This window comes from Laetiporus sulphureus (assembly GCF_001632365.1).
Source record: "Laetiporus sulphureus 93-53 unplaced genomic scaffold LAESUscaffold_12, whole genome shotgun sequence".
NCBI lineage: Eukaryota > Fungi > Basidiomycota > Agaricomycetes > Polyporales > Laetiporaceae > Laetiporus > Laetiporus sulphureus.
The window spans coordinates 647,251-669,645 of NW_024468521.1; the positions used below are offsets into that span (position 1 = coordinate 647,251).

Sequence of the window (22,395 nt, forward strand, 5' to 3'; positions counted from 1 at the left end):
TTCCAGTACGCTGGACCTGTGCACCTCTATTTGGTCGAAAGGATCGGTATACTGTACCATGCCATCTTTACAAGAATGCTTCTTGTTTCAAATCTATACATTTTTTCCGGCGTGTTCAACAAGAGCTGCTAAAAGCAGATCTTTGACTCTGATGCACTTCTCAAGGCTGCATGATGTCTTGATTCGTCCGACATCATGATATTCACCAGTCTCACAGCAACTTCGACAGGCCGCTTATGGCATTGTTTGCCCGCCCGACCTCGTTGCGCGACTTTGCGGGTATTCCTGGTGTGTGACGAGATGATGTTGTCACTTCTAACCAGTCCAGAAATATTTGGGTTCATCGGAGTTCACTGAGCAGAAGGTTCTCAGCATGCCATATCATTCTCCATCAAGAAGCAGTGTGTCTTCCATACAATCGATGCGCTCCCTGATGATTATCAGACGAAGTCGCACTGACACAGATGAAACATTGAAATTAAGTGATGTCTCCCGCATACAGTCTCGTGTATCAGTTGAGCATCATTAGCCCCGTCATCAGGCGCCATCAATTAAGCAACAACTCAGCTGAGCAGGAGTAGATAAGGCAGGTCTGTCGTTCATTCCATATTCATCCTTCCATTTTGACACATGCTGCCCACTAAATTGCCCCTAAACAGCACCTTAGGATGCTATTTCATTGGCATGTTCTTCTCGTTCATGTGCGTTTCCTTATTGCCCAGATTATGTGCATCGACTCTAAGCGACTTATCGCAGACTTTATGGAGCCACGTTAGCCCAGACATGTTTCTACTTTCACCGCTATACTGGGGACAGAATCGGCTTGAAAGCCCTGGTCTGTATTAAATTGATCTGACTTTAATTGGCTGATGATAAGTGAGCCACAGGTGGCATTCATATGGTATGTCGTTGAACACATCACGACACACTGAGATACTACCGTGTGTGTAGGTTGCTTGACACAGCCAGAAAAGGCATAATGGGGCAGGTCTGTGACAGATTTTGTCTTGATGGAAGACTCTGATGCTTTATGCTAGCTGCTTTGGTACACTTATGTTCAGAACCATGCCAATATCGAGTCATTGTCAAAGATCGACAGGTGCGTTTCCTTTGTTGATTGCGATCTCTGCATCTTGAGCCATCATCTAGGGCTTACGGAGTGCGTGACCATTTTAATTTTGATGTACTTCCGACACTTACAGTATCACTATCAGGTGGAGCATGCACTTGCGGTCTGTGTGCTTCCAGAACGTGTCTATGTAAACTGTTCACTGACTAGCACCCCAGACAGCGACCATTTTCACGGTGCAATGGTTCGTTGAGCAACATACAACTGCAGAACACTTAGCTGAAAAGAGATTGAAGCTTCTACTTACGAACATTCCTGCGTCGTGCGTACAATCAACACAGTGATTTGATCTTGTTTCTTACACTCTTTTGATAGTGCTCCCTACACATCGTCTACGCATACCTGTTGTAATATGTGGTGTAAGTACGACGTTGATCATACGTTCCGAACTAACAGGTGTCCTTAGTTCATATTAGTAGTCGCCTCCTTAGGTGAGTTCCACCCAATCAATGGTATCTTGCCTAGACTGACTATCGTTCAAAGCTGGGAGTATTGGTTCGTATTCAATACATTATTGTTAAATTCATAGAACCGAGCTGCAGAACGACATTTGTAGGCGTGATCTATGAAGTGTAAGCATACAAAGGCTCGACATCTATACGCAGGGCTCATTCCTGTTCGAATCGCCTTGGTTAGGTATTCAAACCCCACAGATCAGAGTGTTTTTGTGCACGTCAACGTACGTGAAAGTGTCGCAAACCTTCATGCAGAACGATTGACCACTCCTAGGTTCCTGGGAGAGTACAATCCTTCTTTGCGCTGGCAAGTGATGTCTACATTACGACATCCTTGTTCTGCATACTCTATACCGCCCGATCATCACGGTGAGTAACAACAGCCGTGATCAGTTCACTTCAGTAACATGTTTCAGGGTGAACTCCACGACAACAGGAATTCTTTCAAGGCTTATAGGTTATACTCTTCATCGAGGGATACTCCTTTGGTGGGTATACTAGGATGTTTCTGTTATACCACTGATCAGCTCATGATCACGTTTTCTTTTCATCAAGCATCGTTCAAGTCCTCCAAATTGCTACAGTATGTCACCGACCACTTTTCAAAGGCACTATGTGCATTCCATGTTGATTTTAAACACTTCCCTCATAACAGTACACCGAAACAGGCTCAGAACTAACAGACGTATTCTACTTCCCTTCAAGCACATGTGAGCTTTAGCTACTCTCTGATGGCGTGTCGGAGGGCTGATTATCATGTCAAGTGTACGCAAACACACTGCTTGCCGTGTATGTACTTCGGGTGCAGCTGCTATCGCGATGGAGCCCGAGAGGTGCTCACCATCGATTTATAGGTTGAACGCCCGCCAGCACGTCAGAGAAGTTGGTGCCGATTGTCAGGACCACTATTCGATCCCTTTGGCGACCATTCGTACGGAAGAACCGACATCTTGAAGAATTGAGCTCACGTTAGCTACGAGCGTAGTCTGCTCAATCTCACGTCACAATGTGGACCTCAAATTGCTGACAATGATAGTCAATCCATGTTCGATGCATTTCCGGGTAGTACCTCATGTATAGCCTTTCAAAGAACTGTTTATGCTGTCAAACCTACTGTTCCGCGCGGGCAAGAGCGATCCGGAATCACCATCATGATTAGGAAGCGTGCAGATATGTTCAGCTCGTATACAGGTTAGTGGTGCATACAGAGTGGCTCGGTGCTGGCAGCGCCCGCGGGCGGTGCAGCAGATGGTGATCATGGGCGCATCTCTGAGCATCTTCCGACTCCGAGTGCTACTAATCGACGTGCAAAGCTCCCACGAGCGGACCCCCCAACATGATGGTGCACCGCCTCTATTTACTACGTAAGCGACCAGCCACGCGTTCACTGATAGCCAAATAAGATAATATTCTGTTATTTGGAATTCTGGTGTTTGGAATGCGTCTCCGCCACACGCTTTTCAAAGCTCGCACGCGCACAACAGATAAAACGAACCCGTACGTCTTCCCATCTATCATCCTCGCTTCGCTCTGCTCACACCATGACAGACTCGGGCGCGCTAGTCTATGCAGTTCTGGGATTGCCGGTTCTGTATGTTGTCTTGTTACTCCTGAGAGGTGGGAAAGGAGCGGTACTTGTATAATTCGTCATCAAGTTACAGGACAGTCGTCGCTCATCGATCACGAGCAGCTTGCAGGCGTGCCGACGGTGGGAGGCCCATCGTGGCCGCTCCTCTCATACATCGGCGCGTTCAACTACCTAGCTCACGCCCCGGACATCATGTCCGAGGGATACAAAAAGGCACCGACTCTTGCTTCTCGTCCCTGTCTGCTCAGTACTCACTAGCACTATTTGACGGCCCCGATGCACAGTACAAGAACAATGGCGGGATGTACAAGTTTGCCGAGTTTCGCCATTGGACGGTCATGCTCTGCGACCCCGCGATCATCGAGGAGGTTCGCCGCATGCCCGAGGCTCAGCTCTCCCAGATGCAGTCCAATCGCGAGGTGAGTCATTTTATCTGCACCGGCACGTGCACTGTACCTGATTTGATGCTCTGCAGTTCCTGCAAGTCGACTACACCCTGGGTTCGAACGTCCACGAGAACCCGTACCATGTCGGCCTTATTCGCTCAAATCTCACGCGGAACCTGACCCGCTTGTTTCCTGAGCTGCATGACGAGGTTGTTGCTGCATTCGGCGACGCGATCCGTCTGGATGGTGAAGGTGTGGAAAATTCCGCTTGCAAATGTGAATTTGTTCTCTGACCGGTGCATTCGCTGTAGAGTGGACGAAGGTGCCGGCCATGGACACCATGCTTGAGATTGTCTGCAGGACGATCAACCGCGTCGTCGTCGGTCTGCCATCCTGTATGTCACTGGAATTTCTTCCTTTGTAAGTTCACTGCAAAGTCTGACCATGTACAGGTCGAAATTCGGACTTTTGCGACCTCAACAAAACGTTCACGATTGACACATTCACCGGCGGGGCGATCATATCGCTCTTCCCAGAGTTCCTAAAACCGTGAGCGCACCCTCGATTGCTTTGGCATGCCTCGAAGGCGGGTTCACGTTGGACGTGCTAACGCGCCTGCGCCTGCAGACTGGCAGCCAAGTACCTGACAAAGGTCCCCGCGAGCGTGAACCGGGGCATCCGTCACCTCGAGCCCGTCATCACGGAACGCTTCCACAAAGAGCTGGTGCTCGGCGACGAATGGACAGACAAGCCGGTACGTCGGTGCAGTCGACAGCCTCTTGGGCGTGATCGTTGATGGGTTGCTGGGCTGGTGCTGGTACGTGGATCGCAGAACGACATGCTCCAGTGGTGCATCGATACAGCACAAGGCGAAGAGCGAACGGTGCGCGCGCTCACGCTGCGCATTCTTGCGTCGAATACTGGGGCGATACATACGTCCACGATGGTGCGCTGTGCTGAATTTGTATGTATTTGGGAGGACTGATGTTGATCTGAGCGCAGTGTATGACACATGCATTGTTCTACCTCGCGGCGCACCCGCAGTACGTTGCACCCCTGCGCGCGGAGGTCGAATCGACCTTGCAGCAGGGTGGGTGGACCAAGGAGTCGATCCGCAAGATGCGCAGGCTGGAGAGTTTTTTGAAAGAGGTGTTGCGGCTCACGGGCGTCGGCTCGAGTATGTCCCTGTCCGTTTATCCTAACATGTGCCTTTGTGAGTTAAGTGAACTCGTCGCAGGGGCGATGAACAGAAAGGTCATGGAGGACTTTCGGTTCTCGAATGGGATTGTCGTGCCTGCCGGGAATTATCTTGCTGTGCCGACGACCGCCATCCATCATGATGAGGCCATATACGAGGACCCGGACGACTTCAAGCCTTGGCGTTTTTATGACGCGTCGTCGACGGAGGATGAGAGTGAGGGATCGTCCGACCACTTGGTCACGACGTCGGCGCAGTACATGCTCTTCGGGCATGGCAAGCAGGCGTGGTGAGTTTCACTTCGAATGTCCTTGATAGAGTTTGGGATTGATCGTTGCTTTTTTGTGAACCCAGTCCCGGGAGGTTCCTCGCCGTGAGCGAGCTCAAGACGATGCTGGCGCATGTCTTGATGACGTATGATGTCAGGATGGAGGACGAGGGCGTAGTCCCGCCGACAAAATGGTTCGCGACCGCGCTTACGCCGAATGCGACGGCGGCGGTGCTGTTCCGGAAGAGGCGGGCGTAATCTGCTGGTAGATGTCGAGCCTTGTTTTCTTGCGAGGAAGTACGGTGCTTGTCTTTAGGATGATTTCTCGTTGTTGATCGGATAGTGGATAACGCCAGATGAGGTGCATATGAGTAGCTAGGCGACTTTCGTGGCCTATTCCATTGATGACTGTGTTATGTCAGCATCGTCCGACGGGAGCTATGTGTGCCTCACGCGTGCTACAGGAGAACCAGAGGAAAACATCGACGTTGTTGGGATTGATGTATTGGGTGAGTGCTCGATGTTAGTTCTGGAGTATCCAACGCTCCATGTATGAGCTCATCAGAGCAAGTTGCAGTAGCTGTTGCACGCTGGGATTGAACGTATCAGTCGAGGCTATAGAAATATCACAATAAAGATATACAAGGGTATGATACTCGATTGGCCGCATAAAGCATCAGTTTCGATCGCATACTCTCGGTGCTAAAATCGGAGTTACATCCTGAGCACGTATTGAACCATATAAGAAGACGTACGGTTTGACACCAGTCCTGGCGAATCGAGATGCTAGGCATAACTATTCGCTCATGAAAATTGATTATGACACCACCGTAGAGACGTTCCTTGGTCTGTGTCCAGTTCGCCATTTCGAGCTCGCCCATTGAGTATCTGTTACGAGCGATGAGAACGATCTGCTTCATGCGCGGCGTGGGGACACTGACATATCATAGACCAGTCCTAAGAGAGTAAAAATATTTAGTTGGTGAATGAGCCATGCCATCATTTGACGTACCGAACCCCGCCCTGCATAGCCGCCGGCCCGCATGTTCAGAATTAGTGACATTAGAGAGGAAGAGGCTAGATCACACCGCGTGCTAATACCGCTATGGCTGTCTAAAAGAACAATCAGTAAGACGCCGTATGGAAAAGTGGGGACAAAATAACAGTACCATGGTTGCAGTGACAATGGTCTTATAGCGGCCAAACATCGTCACTAGCGGTGAAACACTCGTATTGATCTCTCACACAATCTGATATGGGCGTTCACTCACGGCCCCATATGCTCGGGATGTGAAAGCTGGTTCTCAGTTGTCAGCAGCACGAAAGAGATCTAGCCAGTCGAAGGCTAGACCATTGCGTCACAAAGACTGTTATGGTCCCAGGGTCATGATCAAATCTTTAAGTGCAGATGCAACCATGAACAGATCGAAGTCCAGATTCACGACTGTCGTTTGCGGAACATGACCTCTGCCTTCAAAGCTTCATGTTTGGCACCAACGATTGACCAAGTCACATCGAGGATGGCAACTCGCCCTCTTTCTCCAGTGCCCTCTTTCGCGCCCACGTGACCCCGACGCGTCTGTAGCACTGCACTCTCTCGCGATCCACATGTTCCAAAACGGCCATCGTGCCGCAACCTGAGTGTCGTGTTTTAATACTTATCAGCACTCTCATTTAGCTCTCCTTTTACAATTTGCGGGTACACAAAATGATCCCATGACGGTCTCGTCGGCACTGAACACTGTGCTGCAGACGATTCACTCACCTCGCGATTGGACTCCATCTGGGAAAGCTGAGCCTCGGGCCTGCGGCGAACCTCCTCAATGAGCACGGGGTCGCAGAGCGTGATCGTCCAGCGGCGGAACTCGGCAAACTTGTACATCCCAACATTGTCCTTGTACTGTGCATCGAGACCGTCGAACAGTGCTAGTGAGTACTGAGCAGAGGGGGTGGGGTGAAGGGGAAGTTCGTGCCTTTCTTTATCCCTCGGACATGACGTCCGGGGCGTGTGCTAGGTAGTTGAACGCGCCGAGGTATGAGAGGAGCGGCCATGACGGGCCTCCCACCGTCGGCACCCCGGCGAGCTGCTCGTGATCGATGAGCGACAACCGACTGCCATGTAACATCATGACAATGAAGTATACGTACGGATCCTTTCCCATTTCTTAGGAATAACAAGACAGCATACAGAACCGGCAGCCCCAGAACTGCACAGACGAGCGCGCCCAAGTCTGCCATGGGTGGTAAGCACTGAGCAGGGCGAAGTGCGGGTGATAGATGGGAAGATGTACGGCGTCAAGCTGGTTTGTTTTATCGTGCGAGCGTTGACACTAGAGCGTGTGGCGAAGAAGCGTGCGACGAAGGCGCAAAACGTGCCGGGCTAATTGCATACGGGCGTCAAGACTAGCTTATTTAGCGATGCGCTAGCGGTGCAAAGACGGCATACTTTAACGATGCATATAAGTATGCTCAACCGCAATCCACGATGGACTAAATGACGCCCGTTCGAACGCCACTATCAGAGCACCCGGGTCTGTCATTTCCAAATGCTCGGGGATCTCGGAACATTTGCAGTTTAATACTCCGTTCTGTAACACTTCGTGGCAGTAAAGCCCTTGACTCCATGGCCCGCAATCCCTGGCGATGACCATCGATGAGCAACAACGTTCGAGCGAACCGAGATGGCACTCCGATGCCTCTCAGATAGATACAAGTGCCACAGCAGGCGCCCAAATCGCGAATGTAAGCAAGATGAGTCAGAATAATCAATATTCAGCGTACTTACAGTCTTGCATATGAAGATCTGAATCTTGAAGATGCTAATATGACGTCAGAGCATAGGGTAAGTACAGGTTGAGGAGATCTGCCCGAGTGATGAGCACCCGGCCGATAAGAAACACCTCTTACTTTGTAACAGATAAAACGCTCGACTGGCTCAGTCATACCCTCTTCCGCCCTAGGCTGCCACTGCGAGACCAACTCGTCTCTTGTCAAGTCCGCCGGGTCGCACTCGTCCAATCTCGCCCATTTTGCAGAGCAATACCGAGCACTTGTCGTGACTGAACAATTCTGCGCTACCTCGTCCGTTGCACATGCGTCACAGAAGGGGTACGGCGTGAGAGAGATTGTGACGATGGGCGCTGCGTGGCAGAGCGTGACACGCCTTTGCGGGGGTCGACGGTGAATGACGGACGCGACCGGCCATCGGGACCTGTCCAGGGAGCTCCACAGCTTGCGCACATGGCGATCTGCAGTGGGGTTAGTGCGACGGTGACGTGGCCTCCACAGCCTGTGCCTGAGTGCGAGTGGACGATGAGGATCCAACCAAGAAGACTGCCATATCCAGAGCCGCCTTTCGCGCCCACGTGACCTCGACGCGTCTGTGGCACTGCACTGTCTCGCGATCCACACGTTCCAAAACGGCCAACGTGCCGCAACCTGAGCATATCTGTGTCGAGTTTCATTACTTCTCAACACTCTCATTTAGAAGTCCACAGCTTAAATTGTGCAGGTACACAAAAGATCCCATGACGGTCTCGTCGGCATTGAACAGGGTTCGTAAATTATGCATGTGTGCAGAGCAGCCTACTTCACGTTGACTGTATGACCACGGCAGTAGCTTGCATAAGCACATCTGCACCTGCATTTGGTGCAAGCAAATTTGACAGCAAGTCCCAGACAGGTCCATACCCTCCCTTTTGGTCTTGACATCGTACGTCACAATAATATGTGCGAGCACCGCTTCGAGTCCGTTCAGAGCAGAAGATTTCCCCTGGGTGAAGGCACAAGTTATAATGCTATAAAAAGGGGTTCATTACGACTAACGAAGTGCGCCTTTCCATGTCTAAATAGGACATATGGCTGCGTCGTTTGGGCCAGATCGTCCATCACTCCATCGAATCTCGCGCCGATGTCGTAAACGCGCGATGTACTGAAATCATTTGCATTCCGATAGACGACATTGTCGAATTTTCCGCTCTAAGCACAGCGCGACAAAGCGAAGACGAATCCAATGTCCAGGGACGTGTCGTTAGAGCACATTTGGATGGAGTCAAACTAGCGAGGTATGTACATCGCAAAGTCCATTATTCGTTGACCAGTGCTGCCCTCAGATCCTATCGTACGGCCCATTGCTAGGGGCACGTCGTTAAGATCATCCGACCGGGCCACTTCTGACCGCTTGCGACAAGAGCGTGCCTGAGCGCCGCGCGCACTTTCCTTCCAACAGTCATCATCATGGTGGATCGCACACATCGGCGCCGCGACGTTTGCGCCAGCAGCGACAACAATGACCGTGTTCGAGAACAGAAAGTCCGCCATCACTTTTCGCAAGGCCTCTGAGGACGAGCTATCATTTTGTTGAAGTAGTCTACCCGCTGCCTTCTGATCTCTCCTTCAGTGAGATTACACCCCAGCGTCATGATCAAATCTTCAAGTGCAGATGCAACCATGAACAGATCGAAGTCTAGTTTCATGACCGTCGTTTGCGGAACATGACCTCCGCCTGCATGTTTGGCGCCAATGACTGACCGAACCACATCGAGGATGGCAACTCACCCTCGCCCTCTTTCTCCAGCCTCACGTCATACGTCATCACGAGATGAGCGAGGAGTGCCGTAAGTTCGTTCACAGCAAAGAATCGACCTGGACTATACGATCGAGTGAGGCCCATACCATCGCTTTTCATAACGCAACAATGAGTGCTCACCATGCATGGCATCCGTGGGCGAAGTGTAGTCGACCGCGAGAGTGTTGAAATGCATGTCATATACAGTGCGACTGGCTGTGCACGGATTGAGAGAACCGCTTACATCAATAATTGCTTCTTCGACGGATACTTCGTCATGTGGAGCCTTGCTTAGTTCGTCGATCAACGTTGATCCAGTCATGATGACGTACCATCCACGAAACTCTGCGTGTTTGAAAACACCGTCCTTGTACTGAAACAATCGGACATCCTCATATCAGACTCTGCATTGGGCAGGGAACTAGTAACCTACCCTCGTGTAACCTTCTTGATAAATGTCCGCTGCATGGAAGAGGAAGATCAAGGCACCGAAGTAGGACAATAGCGGCAGAGAGGGGCCTCCAACAGTTGGACCGCATCGTAAGTTGACCTTGACGTTAGATACCGCTGTATATGTTCATATGGCTTGAGAAGCATACGCACTCGAGATTGGCGTGCAGCAGAGACCAGAAGGTAGAGAATCGCAAATGCGATAGAAGCATAGATGAGAGTAACGGAATCCATACTACGTTCAATAGTTTGGGTCTGCCGTCCGAGCAATCAGGCGTTTGGTGCACAGTGTAAGGGACGAATCCACTATTCACGTGAGACCACGATTCGGTATGAGCAACGCAGATGTCCATATGCCTCAACGAACGCGCTCACGTCGAATGCGACGGCGGGGGTATTGTTCTGGAGAGGCAGGCGTAGTCTGACCGTAGGTGTCCAGCCTTGCTGTCTTGTCATGCAGCACGTTGTTTGTCTTTGGAATGTTTTCTCGTTGTTGATTGGATAGTGGAGAACACCAGATGAGGTGCACATGAATATCTGCGCAACTTTCGTAACCTATAGCATTACTGATGAAGATGGACGTTTGATGCACGCGAGACAGCGACTTCGGATACTTCGGATAGGGGGCGAGTCTCTGGATGCCTTCCAGTGAGAACCGTCAGCATTAGCTTGGTCTGGCGGATCCACCCTCGAAGATGCGGCGCTCAGCCCAGTGATCGATGCGCGAAACGACGCGGTACGTGATGATACATGTTCGCCGGCAACGTTGAACGAGGGGCATTCACACGCGAGTTGCGTTGACCTGCAGCACGTTCCTCTGAAACACCTGCTGCATAACGGTTCGTGCATGTAAAACAGATGTCGCGCGCAACGTACCGCAAAGCGAATGACGTCTTGCGTGGGTCGACCCTGCTGGTCCGCAATACAACTGCTCTCGGCGGTCGGCACATCTCAAAGCACTGCGCGCCCAGACACGATAACACGTTCTGCCACAAAGCGCCTTCCGAGCCGAGCAACACAGCGCGTTTCCGCATGAAGACGAGCAAGAATAAAGTTGATCTGTCATATACATGGCAGGCGGCGCCCATCAGTTAAACTTAGCTCAATTATGACCAAGACTGCTGATTAGAAACCGCCGATACTCGCTTCGGGCGCGTCCGAGACGTCTACGTTCTTCCTCCGCACAGAGTCATTCGACTTTCGTACGCAAGGCCCGTCCTCCTCCTTCATATCACCTCTTCCTCCATGCGACACACCGCCGCACGCGCAACGTAGATGTTCTCGATACCTCGACGCAAAGGAAAAGTTGACAGCCCGATCTTTGCAACTTTTATACCAAAGACGCATGCATGATACAAGTGAGGCCGAAGTTCGGCCACTTCCAGTTAATATACCGCCAGCGAAAGCATTCGAAGTCGAGTTGGGCGACTGTCGGTATGTGAGAGAATGCGACGCACTATCCGATCAGTCGATACAACATGGGATGCACGAGAACGCTCGACGCATAGTGCCCCAATCGGTCGCCTGGAGGAGATGACTCAGAAAGCGAAGCGCGCGAGAGTCGGAGAAGTTTCCGAGTGAGCATCGGTAGTCTAGTCAGCAGGAAGTCTTCTCGCTCGAGTGGAGCTTGATCCTTTCTCTGTTGAGTTGATCAATGTCGAACTTGAGCGAGGATGATTGGATAATCGACGCCGAATTTCGTCCCGAATGGCTTGATGCCTCGCTGACATGCCTGTCGCGTGCAGTCCTTTCAGAGAGTCGCTTGACAGGAAGTTGACGTGTTTTGAGTCGGATGCGCTGCGAGATCGGCTGGAGAATGGGGCACGAGGGAGCGCGCGAGGCAGGGATGTATGTTGTTGCAGACCAACAAATTACCGCCTTGATGTGGTACAGTGACGTGCGGCCATGCTATCAATGTGCTTCGAAGGAAGTTGTGAAGAGACGATCGAGCATCGGGCTACGAGATGTTCTCATCGAGGACGTTGTTGGGTTCGGATGCTGCTTCGGGACCTACTGTTGCCGCTGTGGTTACGAAGCACACGCAGGACCTTGGAGATCGACTATCGAAGCAGTGAACGTGCGTGATTGCTACAGAGAGATTCTCCTGACGTGGACCATGGCTCGTCAGGAACAATGCAGACATGTATGCGTCAAGTTGTTGTTGACTGCAGGGAAGGAGACAGCATAGCATGCGATCCATGGTTTCGGACCACTCTTCCATGATCAGTCGATATCATCCGTGAGACCAGATGACATCGCCGAATGTCGTGAGACTCGAGAGCCATTGAAATCGAAAGATAGTTTTGAATAGTCGTTGAACCGAACAATGTTCCGGCAATTCTGATCGTTAGACGCAGCCATGACTTGTGAGCGCCCGATGACAAGTTTAGCGAGATATAGTGTGGATCGAGAGGAGCACCGTATCGACCAGTCCCAGGCCATCCAGATGTTCAGAACTAAGAGAGGAGGACGAACATGCAGTGGCGGACTCGGGACAACTCGCAGATCGAAAAGCGAGTTGGCCCAAATTGGCAGGTGTTGTGGTGGCACGAGGTTCGCACGGGTGGATGGCTCAGTGTCCTGCTGCCTTTCGTCGACTGCGACGATCCCTGTGCCTGGAAAGCCGTGCAGGGTTTGGGCGCAGGACTCCGGTCTGAAAGGAACATGATAGACACCGCCAGCTCGTCCGTGCCTTTCAGTTGAGGCTAACCTTGGCGAATGTATAAATGGGTGTACATGGCCGACGTTGCTCCGCCTTATCATCCCGCAGCTCTTACGCAGCCCCGGCGAGGACCTATCGCAGAATACTCGCCGGGATATGCCATGTTCTGGGCGGTCCGCGACATACGGTGGTGCTGTCGGCGCTCAGGTTGCCCTGGCGTTTGAGGCCGGTGTATGGTTCCTGGTCAGGTCCCAGCAATCGTACGACCGCGGACTTGTCGTACCCGCTGTCCTCAATGGAAATCACACACGCCGGCTGTCTGATCCTTGCCCTCGCGGGTCAAATTTACTGCGCCGTTCTGGATTGGATGCAGCCGCCGTCCGCTCTCACCGTCACTCTGCTCTCCCAAAGTAGCTTCCCCGTCTCTAATCATGCAGATTCATGATCAGTGACCCGCGCAACTGTTGGCTCTCAACGTCGACACGACCGATTAGCCGCACTCGGGTCCTCTGCAGAAAGCGAATGAATTGCCCTTCCTCTGCTCAAGAACAACGTATGTCCGTCGTCCCGTGAGAGTCTCCCCCAAACTGACGCCTCCGCCTCCTCCGAATACGACCCAGACTTGCTCTATGCGTTGACTGGTCGATGGAGCGCCCACGCCTACATGTGTGATGTGCGTTGACAACGCGGCTCCTTCTCCCCCCCGGCTCCGACGAGGATCAGAAAAAATAATGAACAAAAGCTCCAATGCCCAGACACCGGCATCTGATCGGGACATGTAGCTTATATAGCAACGTATACCAGGCACAGAGTGTCTCCCCGTAACCCTTCCTCCGACTCTTCACCAATCATGTCCGCCGACGTGGTCCCCAGTATCTTGTTCGGCGTCGCCGCGCTGTACGTCCTCGCCGCGCTGTACAAGTCATGGCGGCAGAGCGTGCGTGGGCCCTTGCGCTGCCCCTCTCGTACTCATGAGCCCTGCAGATGCCGTACATCCCCGCCGTCGGCGGCTCGTCGCTCCCCATCCTCTCATGGTACGGCTCCTTCCGCGCGTTCAAGCACGCCTCGGAAATGATCCAGGAAGGCTACGACAAGGTGCGTACGAGCCTGCATGCGATGAGCTGCGCTGACTGCGAGCGCAGTACAAAGGCGGCATCTTCAAGTACCCCGAGCTCGCGTTCTGGCGCGTCGTCGTCACCAGCCCGCGTGAGATCGAGGAGGTGTGCCGCGCGCCAGAGAGCGTGCTCTCTTTCGCCGAGGCTGCGAACAGCGTAGGTCTCCGCCACTGCGTTGGTTGGCAGATTGATTAACGTGGCGTGGTAGTCGGTGCAGATCGAGTACACGCTTGGGCCGAACGTCCATCACAACCCGTACCACATCCCGCTCATCCAGTCGCAGCTCACACGCAACATCGGCCGCGTGTTCCCGGAGATCATGGACGAGGTCGTCTCGGCGTTCAATGACGAGGTGCCGATCAAGGGCGACGGTGCGTGAGTTCGATCAAAGCTGTGGGATTTCCGGCTGACACGCAAACGTGCAGAGTGGATCAAGGTCCGCGCAAAAGACGCAGTGATACAGATCATCTGCAGGGAGGCGAACAGGGCATTTGTCGGGCTGCCACTGTGTACGTTCTTCGGCTCCCTGGTGTGGATTGCGGAGACTCATGGCTGTATGCAGGTCGGAACCAGGACTTTTGCGATCTGAACAAGACGTTCACGTACGATGTCATCCTCGCCGCCCTTATCATCAAGGTCTTTCCCCGCGCGCTGAAACCGTGAGTGGAGTATAAGCGTCCCCGACCACTCGCATCCTGCCTACTGACGGAGGTGGACAGATTGGTAGCAAAGTTCATGACGAACGTGCCCGCTGCCATCCAGCGCGGCGTGAATCACCTCGAACCGCTCATCCTCGAGCGCTTCCGCATGATCGAGCAACACGGAAAAGAGTGGGCGGACAAGCCGGTGCGCACCCTGATCCTTCCTTCAGCAACTCCTCGGCTGATGAGGATGCCTGGGGAGCAGAACGACATGTTGCAGTGGCTGATAGACGCGGCAGAGGGCGAGGAGCGCGCGGTGCGCCCGATAGTGCTGCGCGTCCTCTCGGTCAACTTTGCTGCGCTACACACGACGTCGACGGTGCGTTGCGTTGCGTCCTGCTGTGTTCCCATTCGTAGCGATGACGACTGATATTAACGCTTCATCTCCGTCTCCATCTCATTTCGTTCGTCTCCGACACGACGGCTTCTCGAATTCCGCTTCTCGCCCGCCTGCCCGCTCGCTTCTCTTCTCGTCCGCTCGCCTTCCTTTTCGCCTACGCACTTCGTACTGCATCACACCACATCACATCACATCTCACCTGCCACTGCCACGTACACAGACGTTCACACAGGCGCTGTTCTACCTGGCGACGCATCCGCAATACATCGCCCCGCTGCGTGAAGAAGTCGACGCGATCGTCGCAGAGGAAGGATGGACAAAAGCCGCGATGGGAAAGATGCGGCGCGCGGACAGCTTCCTCAAAGAGGTGCACCGTGTCACCGGGCTGGGAGCTTGTGAGTCTCTCTCCTTGTACTTCTCCGTTTTCTTTGCGTGGTTGGTACAGTGGGGAGGTGGCTTCGCTTCTGTGCGGCGAGATTGGATTGCCGGGCGTGCTTCGCCGGCGTGGAGATTGGGCGGGGCTTCCATGCATGCGCCGACATCGTCAATCACGGCGTTATCGCCATCTGTCTTTCATCCGCCCGTCTCGCTGCTTCCCTGGCGATTTGTATTGGGCTTGCAGGGACGGCTCCGCCTTCGACACGTCCCTGTCGTCGGCGTTTCACAGGAACGCGCCAGGGAGGCACGTCCCGATATGGAGACATCTGACACTAAACCGTCCTTCGCCGGCAGGGTCGATCAACCGAAAAGCTGTGCAAGACTTCACGTTCTCGAACGGGACGGTGATCCCTGCAGGGACGTACGTCGCGGCGTCGGCGCGCCCGATCCACCTCGACGAGGAGAACTACGAGGACTCGCTCGAATTCAAGCCGTGGAGGTTTGTGGACGTCGATGGAGGCAAGCAGCACCTGATAAGCACCGCCGATAACTACCTGACGTTTGGACACGGCAAGTTCGCGTGGTGAGTGCACGTGTACCGCTCAGGCTGCTGGGCGAGTTGCTGAAGCATGTATGTGTGCGCTTGTAGTCCGGGGCGGTTCTTCGCGGCGAACGCGCTCAAGGCGATGCTTGCGCACATGGTGTATATGTACGATATAAAGATGGAAGACGAGAACGTGAGGCCAGAGGAGCTGTCGAGCTGGATCGTCGCGTCGCTCGTGCCGAACAGGAAGGTGGAGGTGATGTTCAGGAAACGGCAGGCATGAAGGTTCTTGGATGTGGACATATGGACTTGAGGGATATGCCTGGTTCTTACTAGTTTGTCATAAGTTATCGCTTGTTATTCCACCAGTCGTACTATAGAGTATAGGGCGCGTACAAACTCAGGGTTGTCATAACACCATGGCCTGTCATAACACCATGGCCTGAGGCAGACTCGGGGCACCAATACTAACTAGATCAATAGTCGATGTACTGCGAATCAGCGATATAGCTCCGGCATTGTGGCCGGCCAAGATCTTACATATAACCGCCGATGCGAGCAAGGAATACGCTGGCTAACCACCGTCGTCCAGCCATCCTGCATGTCAGAACTACGCTGTGAAGTGCAGCAGCTTTATCGCAAGCGATATGCTGGTCGAGGACCTCCTGGGATGAGAGATATGAAGACAAGAGATGAGAACCAAAGAACGATCACCAGCTATACATCGTACAACCGTGCTCGCCACAGCTTAGACGTACGTTCCGTATGCGCATCTCGGCGAGCCTCCGCCACGATTCTCGTCAACACGCAAGAGCTTGTAATGAGTGTATCGATGACCATGCGCACTGAGATCAGTGAGACTTCCCGGCTATGCTCGCGTTCGGTGGCGTCCCTATATCATCTTTCAAAGGCAAAAAATAACAGACCTATGAGATGGCTTTTTCCTACGATACATCGCAGCTCCTCGCGCCCACCGCAGTCATATTATCTCGCGCTAGCGTACTCTTGTACCCCGCATGGAATCCGCTGCATTGGATCCATCCTGACGTCCCTCATCGGCTGCAAGAGATGCTCGTTATAGCAAATCTCCAAGTGCGCCCATCTCAGGGGAGGCCTCCTGTAGAAAAAAGCACCAAAATCAGTACGAATAATGCAGTTTGGGGTTGTCAGAACACATACTCTCATACCGATCTCCCAATCTGTGAACATGGCACATGACGTTAATAAATGCAACAACCCGAATAGTAGGGATTCTCACAGCTGTAGATGATAGTGACCGCCATCAGAATACCCGTCCCACTGCCGATGGCTCCCATGAGATCCGCTGCGACCGAGAGCAAACCGAGGATGGCGCCACCCAATGCAGCTGCGGTGGGCACGACACGCTTAAGCTCCTTGTACATCGAGCCTTCACGGTGGCCGGCCATCACCTGTTCATCAGCGCAAACAGAGCATTAGCCATCGACGCACGCAGCACGAGCATCATATCGGAGTGTACACACCATCTGCTGGTCTTTGAGCTGCTTGGCAATATCTCGCGGGCCAGAGCCAGAGACCTCAATCCAAGTTTTGGAAAAGACAGCACAGGCGGTGGTGATGAACGCAATGTACGCGACAGTGTGAATCGGGTCGAGCAGCGCGGCCTTGAGGGTGTGAGGCGGCGACATGTAGTACGCGAGGCCTGAGATGGCAGCGAGCTGTGGAGAATCTTCCAGAGGCTACAGGACCGGCAAATGAGCTGAAATACAGATAAAAGACAAGATGGACACGGCGTACCTCCCAAACACCGAGCAACTTGACGAAGAAGCTGTTAGGGAAGCGGGTAGACAGCATCTGCGAGATGATGAATACGTTCGAGGTGAGAGCGGACTCGAGCATGATCGGCATGTTCGACGTATAGAACAACTTGACAGGGTACGACCCGCGCTGACCCCGGAACCTATTCGACTTGACCGGAATCTCAATCCGGAAACCTTGCAGGTAAATAACGACTGCGAAGACGACGACGGTCGCGATGAGGTTCATGAGGTTCGGAAGGCGCTCACGCCAGAACGCCTCACGGAGCGCGCGGCCCTTATCATTCCATGTGAACAGGAGATGGAAGAGTGAGACGACCGCGCCCTCGAACTCGGGCCCGCGCCCGGTATTGACGGTTGTCGGCGAGAATGCCTTCCAGACGATGGATTCGCAGATGTTGGTCGCGATGAAGAGCGAGATGCCAGAGCCGAGGCCGTAGCCTTTCTGGAGAAGCTCGTCAAGCAGGATGACGATGAGCGACGCGGAGACGAGCTGGATGATGAGCAGGAGGCAGACACCGGCACCGAGGTCGCTGGGCTGTCCGTAGAGACCGGTGAGGACGTAGACGGTAGCCTGGCCGAGAGAGATGATCAACGCGAAAACTATGAAACCCGGTCAGTCTGAGCTCCTTTGAACAATTATGCGAACACCGAACAACGGGTAGCACGCGCTGACGATGATACAAAACGGCAGAACTCCTAAACCTGGTATACTGAGAGCATACCGGCATTCCCCACGCGCTGGGGCAGAGCACGAAGACCGCTCCCGAACACGCAGTGCATGCCGGGTGAAAGAAAAGTATGAAAGTTGAGTATTGGCAAAAACGGCACCACGTGGATGAAACTCAGTAGGACCTGGATGTCGTGGTGCTAGATACTGCGACAGTCGCACGATGCGACCTTTCAAACGGATGATTGACCATAAGTGCAAGGCGACACCGCCCCTTACGGATACACAGATTCTGATCTTGAAAGGATTACTCACGTTTCTGGGCCCCGCTGAACAACGCACGATCCTCCTTGAGCGAAAAGTCGACGTCAATGAGGTTCGCACCAGCCAAAAGCTGCATGATCATCCCACTAGTCACGATGGGAGTAATACCGAGTTCCATGAGAGTTCCGCGATTAGAGGCGAGGATGACACGCATCCAGTAGAGCGGGTCTGACGAGTCTGACGACATGATGCCGTACAATGGAACTTGGGAGCATACGAGGAAAATAAGGAGCGTCACGGCCGTCCATAGCACCTTTTGATTGAAAGGAACCTGAGCAAACAAAATTGTTAATGGACATTGCGAATGGACGCGATTTGGAGACACGTACTTTTCGATCAGGAGACGAGACTTCTGGGAGGATGGGCAGGAATGGTCGGACGAGGTTGAGGAACCGGACTGCCATCGCGTTAGTCTTAATGTCCGCGAGGAGAGAAACAGCGACGACGCACATCCGCTCATGGTTGTGAGGAGAAACCAAGGAGCGGCTGAAGGTCAGTACAAGAGTCGTGAGCGTGTCTCTGGCCACGTCGCCGCCACCACCGAGTGAGGTGGCACAACAAACATTGGCACAACAAACATGCTCAAACAGACTGCCGTGTGGCTCGAGCGAAGTTGCGTCTTTCTTTCCTCATCCATCGCATTGCTGCCGTCGTTCAATCTATTAATGCATCCAGCAAAAAATAATAACTCAGTTTCTGAACGTATTTCATCTACAGCTCTCTGGTTTTCGAAGTCATTCTACCCGGCAACCCGCTCATATCCCGGAAATCCTTTGCCTCTTTGCAATTCAATCCGAAACGCGGGATGCAAGGTACGAGGACATTCGCAGATGATAGAAGAACGCAGGAACTCTGTCAACACTGCAAAAGTACGCGTCTAATAGGTACAGGTCCCGCGGAGATACTTCAAGTCCTCGGAAATTGGTGCCGCTGAAGATCGATGTCCGCAAGTTATCGATCTTGATGATCCGTTATGATTGTACTGCATCTCCTATGTACTCGTCTTTGCAATTCTCATTCTCATCTAACAAGCATAGCAGGCTATGAGGCATCATTGGTTTCTGATAGTTGCTTGACAGCGAGATTAGGACTGCTCCTCTCATACTGCCCCAGGATGTTAAGTGAGACTGCTTTCGGCCCTATGCAAGATGTCAACAGAGCCGTAACAGGTGCATATTGAGGATCTCCGCCGTTAGGTATGCCTACATCTCACTGCGAACCCCCGGACCACTCTCACGGCGAGCGGTGCTCGATTTGTGAGTGGCCGTTCACGGTCTTATGACAAGGGTGTGAATTGATCCACGATCCTCATCCATTCGGAGCTGCCAACAACAAATGCCGGTCGTACAGCATTGCATATGATGCGCCTGTAGCGGACAACACAATCTCATAAAACAGACATTTCCCGTTCGTGGGGAAGAGGCATCTTTTCTCCTTCTCCGTCCCTTCTTCTACTCCACGATGGTCGCGTTGAACCTGCATCTCAACAGGACCGACGGGTGCACTTTCATTGGAATCCTTTTCTCCTTAGCGTGCGCGAATCGCGATTCTTCGGCAAAACAGAAGCAATCGTACTGACGACGCGGTGATAGATTGTATGGCGTTACGCTTGGACAGACTCTGTTCTATGTTCAGCGGTACTCGAATGATCATGTTGCGCTCAAGGCCTTGGTAAGCTGCATGTTTCTGTCGGAGTGGGAGCGATCCTTGATCGACGTGCGCAGACGGCCGCTCTGTTGTTCGTGTTGTATATCGATCAGTGGCTCTTTTGATTTCTGATGGGTATAGTAGGATACTGGACACGGCAAAGGAGATGATCACCCTGCAGGCAAGTTGTAATCGTCTGTTCACTCATGAATTCAATATCAAATAATTGTGCGCAGATCCTATACTTCGTATTTGTTCAGGGACATGGCAACATCCTGTCACTTCTCATGCTTCCAAGGTAAAAGAAATACCTGTCGTGATGTGGTGCTTCGTTGAGCGTTCTTTGCGACCACTAGGACATATGGGGTACGTCTGCCATCCGCACTGTACAGGGGTTTAAGTACGGCTGACACTACCGCTACGCTAGGCCGAACATGCTCTCGCTGTGAGTGCGTATTGCGTGTGGGTGCAGCAGGCATGCTAACTTTGATCTGAAGTCCACTACAATATTTGTCGTGCAAAGGTACGCTGCCGATATAATGCAACGTGAAAATATGCCTATCCGTCGTCTCCCTAAGCTTCTACGTCCATAATATTTGGAGAAGTAAGTGTCTAGCCTGACCGGGCACTGATGGTAGTTGATCGTGAGACACAGTAATGACAAATAAACGCTATCAACTTCCGCTTGCCGTTGTTGGTGTGAGACATTTTCGTGTTCGCAGCGCAGCCGTAACGAGGTGCTGACGTTACGGAACAGATTGTCCTGGCTGTCACGTCATACGGTGTGTTCTTCCGAGCAATGTTCTGCGAAATGGCATTCTCATTGGCTCGCATTCAGCTGCAAGTTGGGGTACGTGGACGCTTATAGTTCTGTCCATTGAGCTTCATATTCGCCATCTATCTACAGGACTGGTCTACATGGTGTCTGTGTCTCAGTTCGCCTTACCCACCCTCCGGTCCGTGCTGACTTGATTACGTAGGTATGGAAGTGTTGACCTCGCCTCAGACGAGACGCATGTGCTAGTGCGGCTCTCTCACATACACTGCCTGTCCTGCTTGACGCCCTCCCTACAGACTCCAGGTCGAGTTCAAACCGTGTTTGCGGCCGCAACTGACATATATATCGCGACGTCGATGTGTTTTGTGTTGCATGAGGCCACGACGGGATTTAGACCGTAAGGACAAGCGTGTCCGTCTGTCTCCTGTCGCTTATGACAAATACATGTTTGTGTGTAGAACGCAGACCGTTGTTGCAAAACTGATTATCTATTCGATCAATCGTGGGATCGTGTTGACGTGCGTTACCTGACTGCTATACGTTTATGAGGCAGCTAAGTTTAACTGATGATACAGCGTGATGCAGATCCTGCAAACTGCGTTGGTGAGTGGTTTGTAACAACGCAACTGACCGCAAAATGCTTGAATTCCTCATGTGCGGCACTAGATTCCATCGACCAACAGGGAGTTGGACCAGATATTCTACTTCCCTATGAGCACGGGTGAGAATACTGCTTTTTACTACTCGTATAGACTGATATCATCTTCGGTACTAGTTTATGTCAACGCAGTACTTGCTGTGTATGTATGCTTCCGCCTGCACAGATGATGTTGGGTGTGACATTGCACGTCTGATAGGCTGAATGCACGTGGGCATTTGCGAGAAAGAAAGAACGGGACCGAATGTGCAATACCGCTCAACGAATGCAGCGTCTCAGCATCGACATCTCAGTAAGTAATAAGAGATTATCCCTCTACGCATCTTCGGTTGACGATGGCTGATAGTTCCGGGCATCACCAAGCTGCTGTAATTGATATTTGTTAATGAGTCTACGACCGTCCTGTGCGTCGTTTTGCTGCATATTTATGACTTTAGATGTTGGATTGATTTTTGTCTGTATGTATGAATAAAAAACGCTGCCGTAGATGAGCAAATCGTTGTGGCATAATCGAGTTGCGACCGCCACGATTTCCGAAGAATTAGGAACACTTACCTAGATGATCGTCTATGCAATTCTCATTTCACTTGACAAGGATCGCACCGCTTACAGAAATATTGAATTTTGATCGCCGCCCGACGCAATACTTGGACTATTTGCTCTATTGGTCTTCAGCAAGCGATAGCACGGCCCCCGGCCCCGCATCATGTTGTTTTGGCTCACGCTGATAGGTCAGACATG

At 52.3% G+C, this 22,395-nt stretch overlaps 8 protein-coding genes across 8 annotated transcripts; 5 read left to right on the forward strand and 3 right to left on the reverse strand.

The window, feature by feature from the left end:
- Positions 1-386: 386 nt before the first annotated feature.
- LAESUDRAFT_83983 (uncharacterized protein) lies at positions 387-2,727 on the forward strand. The gene is made up of 21 exons (XM_040914841.1): positions 387-586; positions 660-701; positions 757-835; positions 888-901; positions 952-988; positions 1,038-1,099; positions 1,150-1,159; positions 1,215-1,232; positions 1,288-1,313; positions 1,366-1,391; positions 1,445-1,488; positions 1,536-1,560; positions 1,613-1,624; positions 1,686-1,701; positions 1,766-1,808; positions 1,859-1,953; positions 2,001-2,072; positions 2,140-2,167; positions 2,240-2,294; positions 2,349-2,373; positions 2,439-2,727. The coding sequence occupies exons 2-21, from the start codon at positions 685-687 to the stop codon at positions 2,536-2,538; spliced, it is 804 nt and encodes a 267-aa protein (XP_040766013.1). The 5' UTR covers positions 387-586; positions 660-684; the 3' UTR covers positions 2,539-2,727.
- Positions 2,728-3,125: 398 nt separating this feature from the next.
- LAESUDRAFT_757952 (cytochrome P450) lies at positions 3,126-5,282 on the forward strand (the record flags this gene model as incomplete). The annotated part of the gene is made up of 11 exons (XM_040912382.1): positions 3,126-3,215; positions 3,275-3,404; positions 3,431-3,591; positions 3,648-3,810; positions 3,870-3,953; positions 4,011-4,107; positions 4,186-4,312; positions 4,391-4,504; positions 4,561-4,735; positions 4,796-5,045; positions 5,111-5,282. 11 exons carry the CDS (start codon positions 3,126-3,128, stop codon positions 5,280-5,282), a joined length of 1,563 nt encoding a protein of 520 aa, XP_040766014.1.
- Positions 5,283-6,351: 1,069 nt separating this feature from the next.
- LAESUDRAFT_749104 (uncharacterized protein) lies at positions 6,352-7,293 on the reverse strand. Its single transcript, XM_040911544.1, has 5 exons — positions 7,173-7,293; positions 6,998-7,108; positions 6,790-6,924; positions 6,683-6,765; positions 6,352-6,661 (listed from the first exon to the last, which is right to left on the reverse strand). The coding sequence occupies exons 3-5, from the start codon at positions 6,904-6,906 to the stop codon at positions 6,463-6,465; spliced, it is 399 nt and encodes a 132-aa protein (XP_040766015.1). The 5' UTR covers positions 6,907-6,924; positions 6,998-7,108; positions 7,173-7,293; the 3' UTR covers positions 6,352-6,462.
- Positions 7,294-9,495: 2,202 nt separating this feature from the next.
- LAESUDRAFT_757954 (uncharacterized protein) lies at positions 9,496-9,913 on the reverse strand (the record flags this gene model as incomplete). The annotated part of the gene is made up of 2 exons (XM_040912383.1): positions 9,496-9,668; positions 9,733-9,913. 2 exons carry the CDS (start codon positions 9,911-9,913, stop codon positions 9,496-9,498), a joined length of 354 nt encoding a protein of 117 aa, XP_040766016.1.
- Positions 9,914-13,687: 3,774 nt separating this feature from the next.
- On the forward strand, positions 13,688-16,064 carry LAESUDRAFT_649780 (cytochrome P450; the record flags this gene model as incomplete). Its single annotated transcript, XM_040904197.1, has 10 exons — positions 13,688-13,798; positions 13,846-13,974; positions 14,027-14,189; positions 14,244-14,327; positions 14,381-14,477; positions 14,538-14,664; positions 14,725-14,838; positions 15,080-15,254; positions 15,592-15,820; positions 15,887-16,064. The coding sequence occupies 10 exons, from the start codon at positions 13,688-13,690 to the stop codon at positions 16,062-16,064; spliced, it is 1,407 nt and encodes a 468-aa protein (XP_040766017.1).
- Positions 16,065-16,115: 51 nt separating this feature from the next.
- LAESUDRAFT_84127 (uncharacterized protein) lies at positions 16,116-17,105 on the forward strand. The gene is made up of 2 exons (XM_040914842.1): positions 16,116-16,900; positions 17,042-17,105. Exon 1 carries the CDS (start codon positions 16,383-16,385, stop codon positions 16,860-16,862), a length of 480 nt encoding a protein of 159 aa, XP_040766018.1. The 5' UTR covers positions 16,116-16,382; the 3' UTR covers positions 16,863-16,900; positions 17,042-17,105.
- Positions 16,762-19,116, reverse strand: LAESUDRAFT_724296 (SecY protein). The gene is made up of 8 exons (XM_040908579.1): positions 19,022-19,116; positions 18,901-18,968; positions 18,563-18,842; positions 17,558-18,180; positions 17,284-17,499; positions 17,040-17,211; positions 16,961-16,980; positions 16,762-16,898 (listed from the first exon to the last, which is right to left on the reverse strand). The coding sequence occupies exons 1-8, from the start codon at positions 19,029-19,031 to the stop codon at positions 16,857-16,859; spliced, it is 1,431 nt and encodes a 476-aa protein (XP_040766019.1). The 5' UTR covers positions 19,032-19,116; the 3' UTR covers positions 16,762-16,856.
- A 2,176-nt stretch (positions 19,117-21,292) lies between these two features.
- Positions 21,293-22,245, forward strand: LAESUDRAFT_724300 (uncharacterized protein). Its single transcript, XM_040908580.1, has 6 exons — positions 21,293-21,393; positions 21,455-21,514; positions 21,572-21,599; positions 21,663-21,946; positions 22,001-22,058; positions 22,142-22,245. Exons 1-4 carry the CDS (start codon positions 21,353-21,355, stop codon positions 21,822-21,824), a joined length of 291 nt encoding a protein of 96 aa, XP_040766020.1. The 5' UTR covers positions 21,293-21,352; the 3' UTR covers positions 21,825-21,946; positions 22,001-22,058; positions 22,142-22,245.
- Positions 22,246-22,395: the final 150 nt, after the last annotated feature.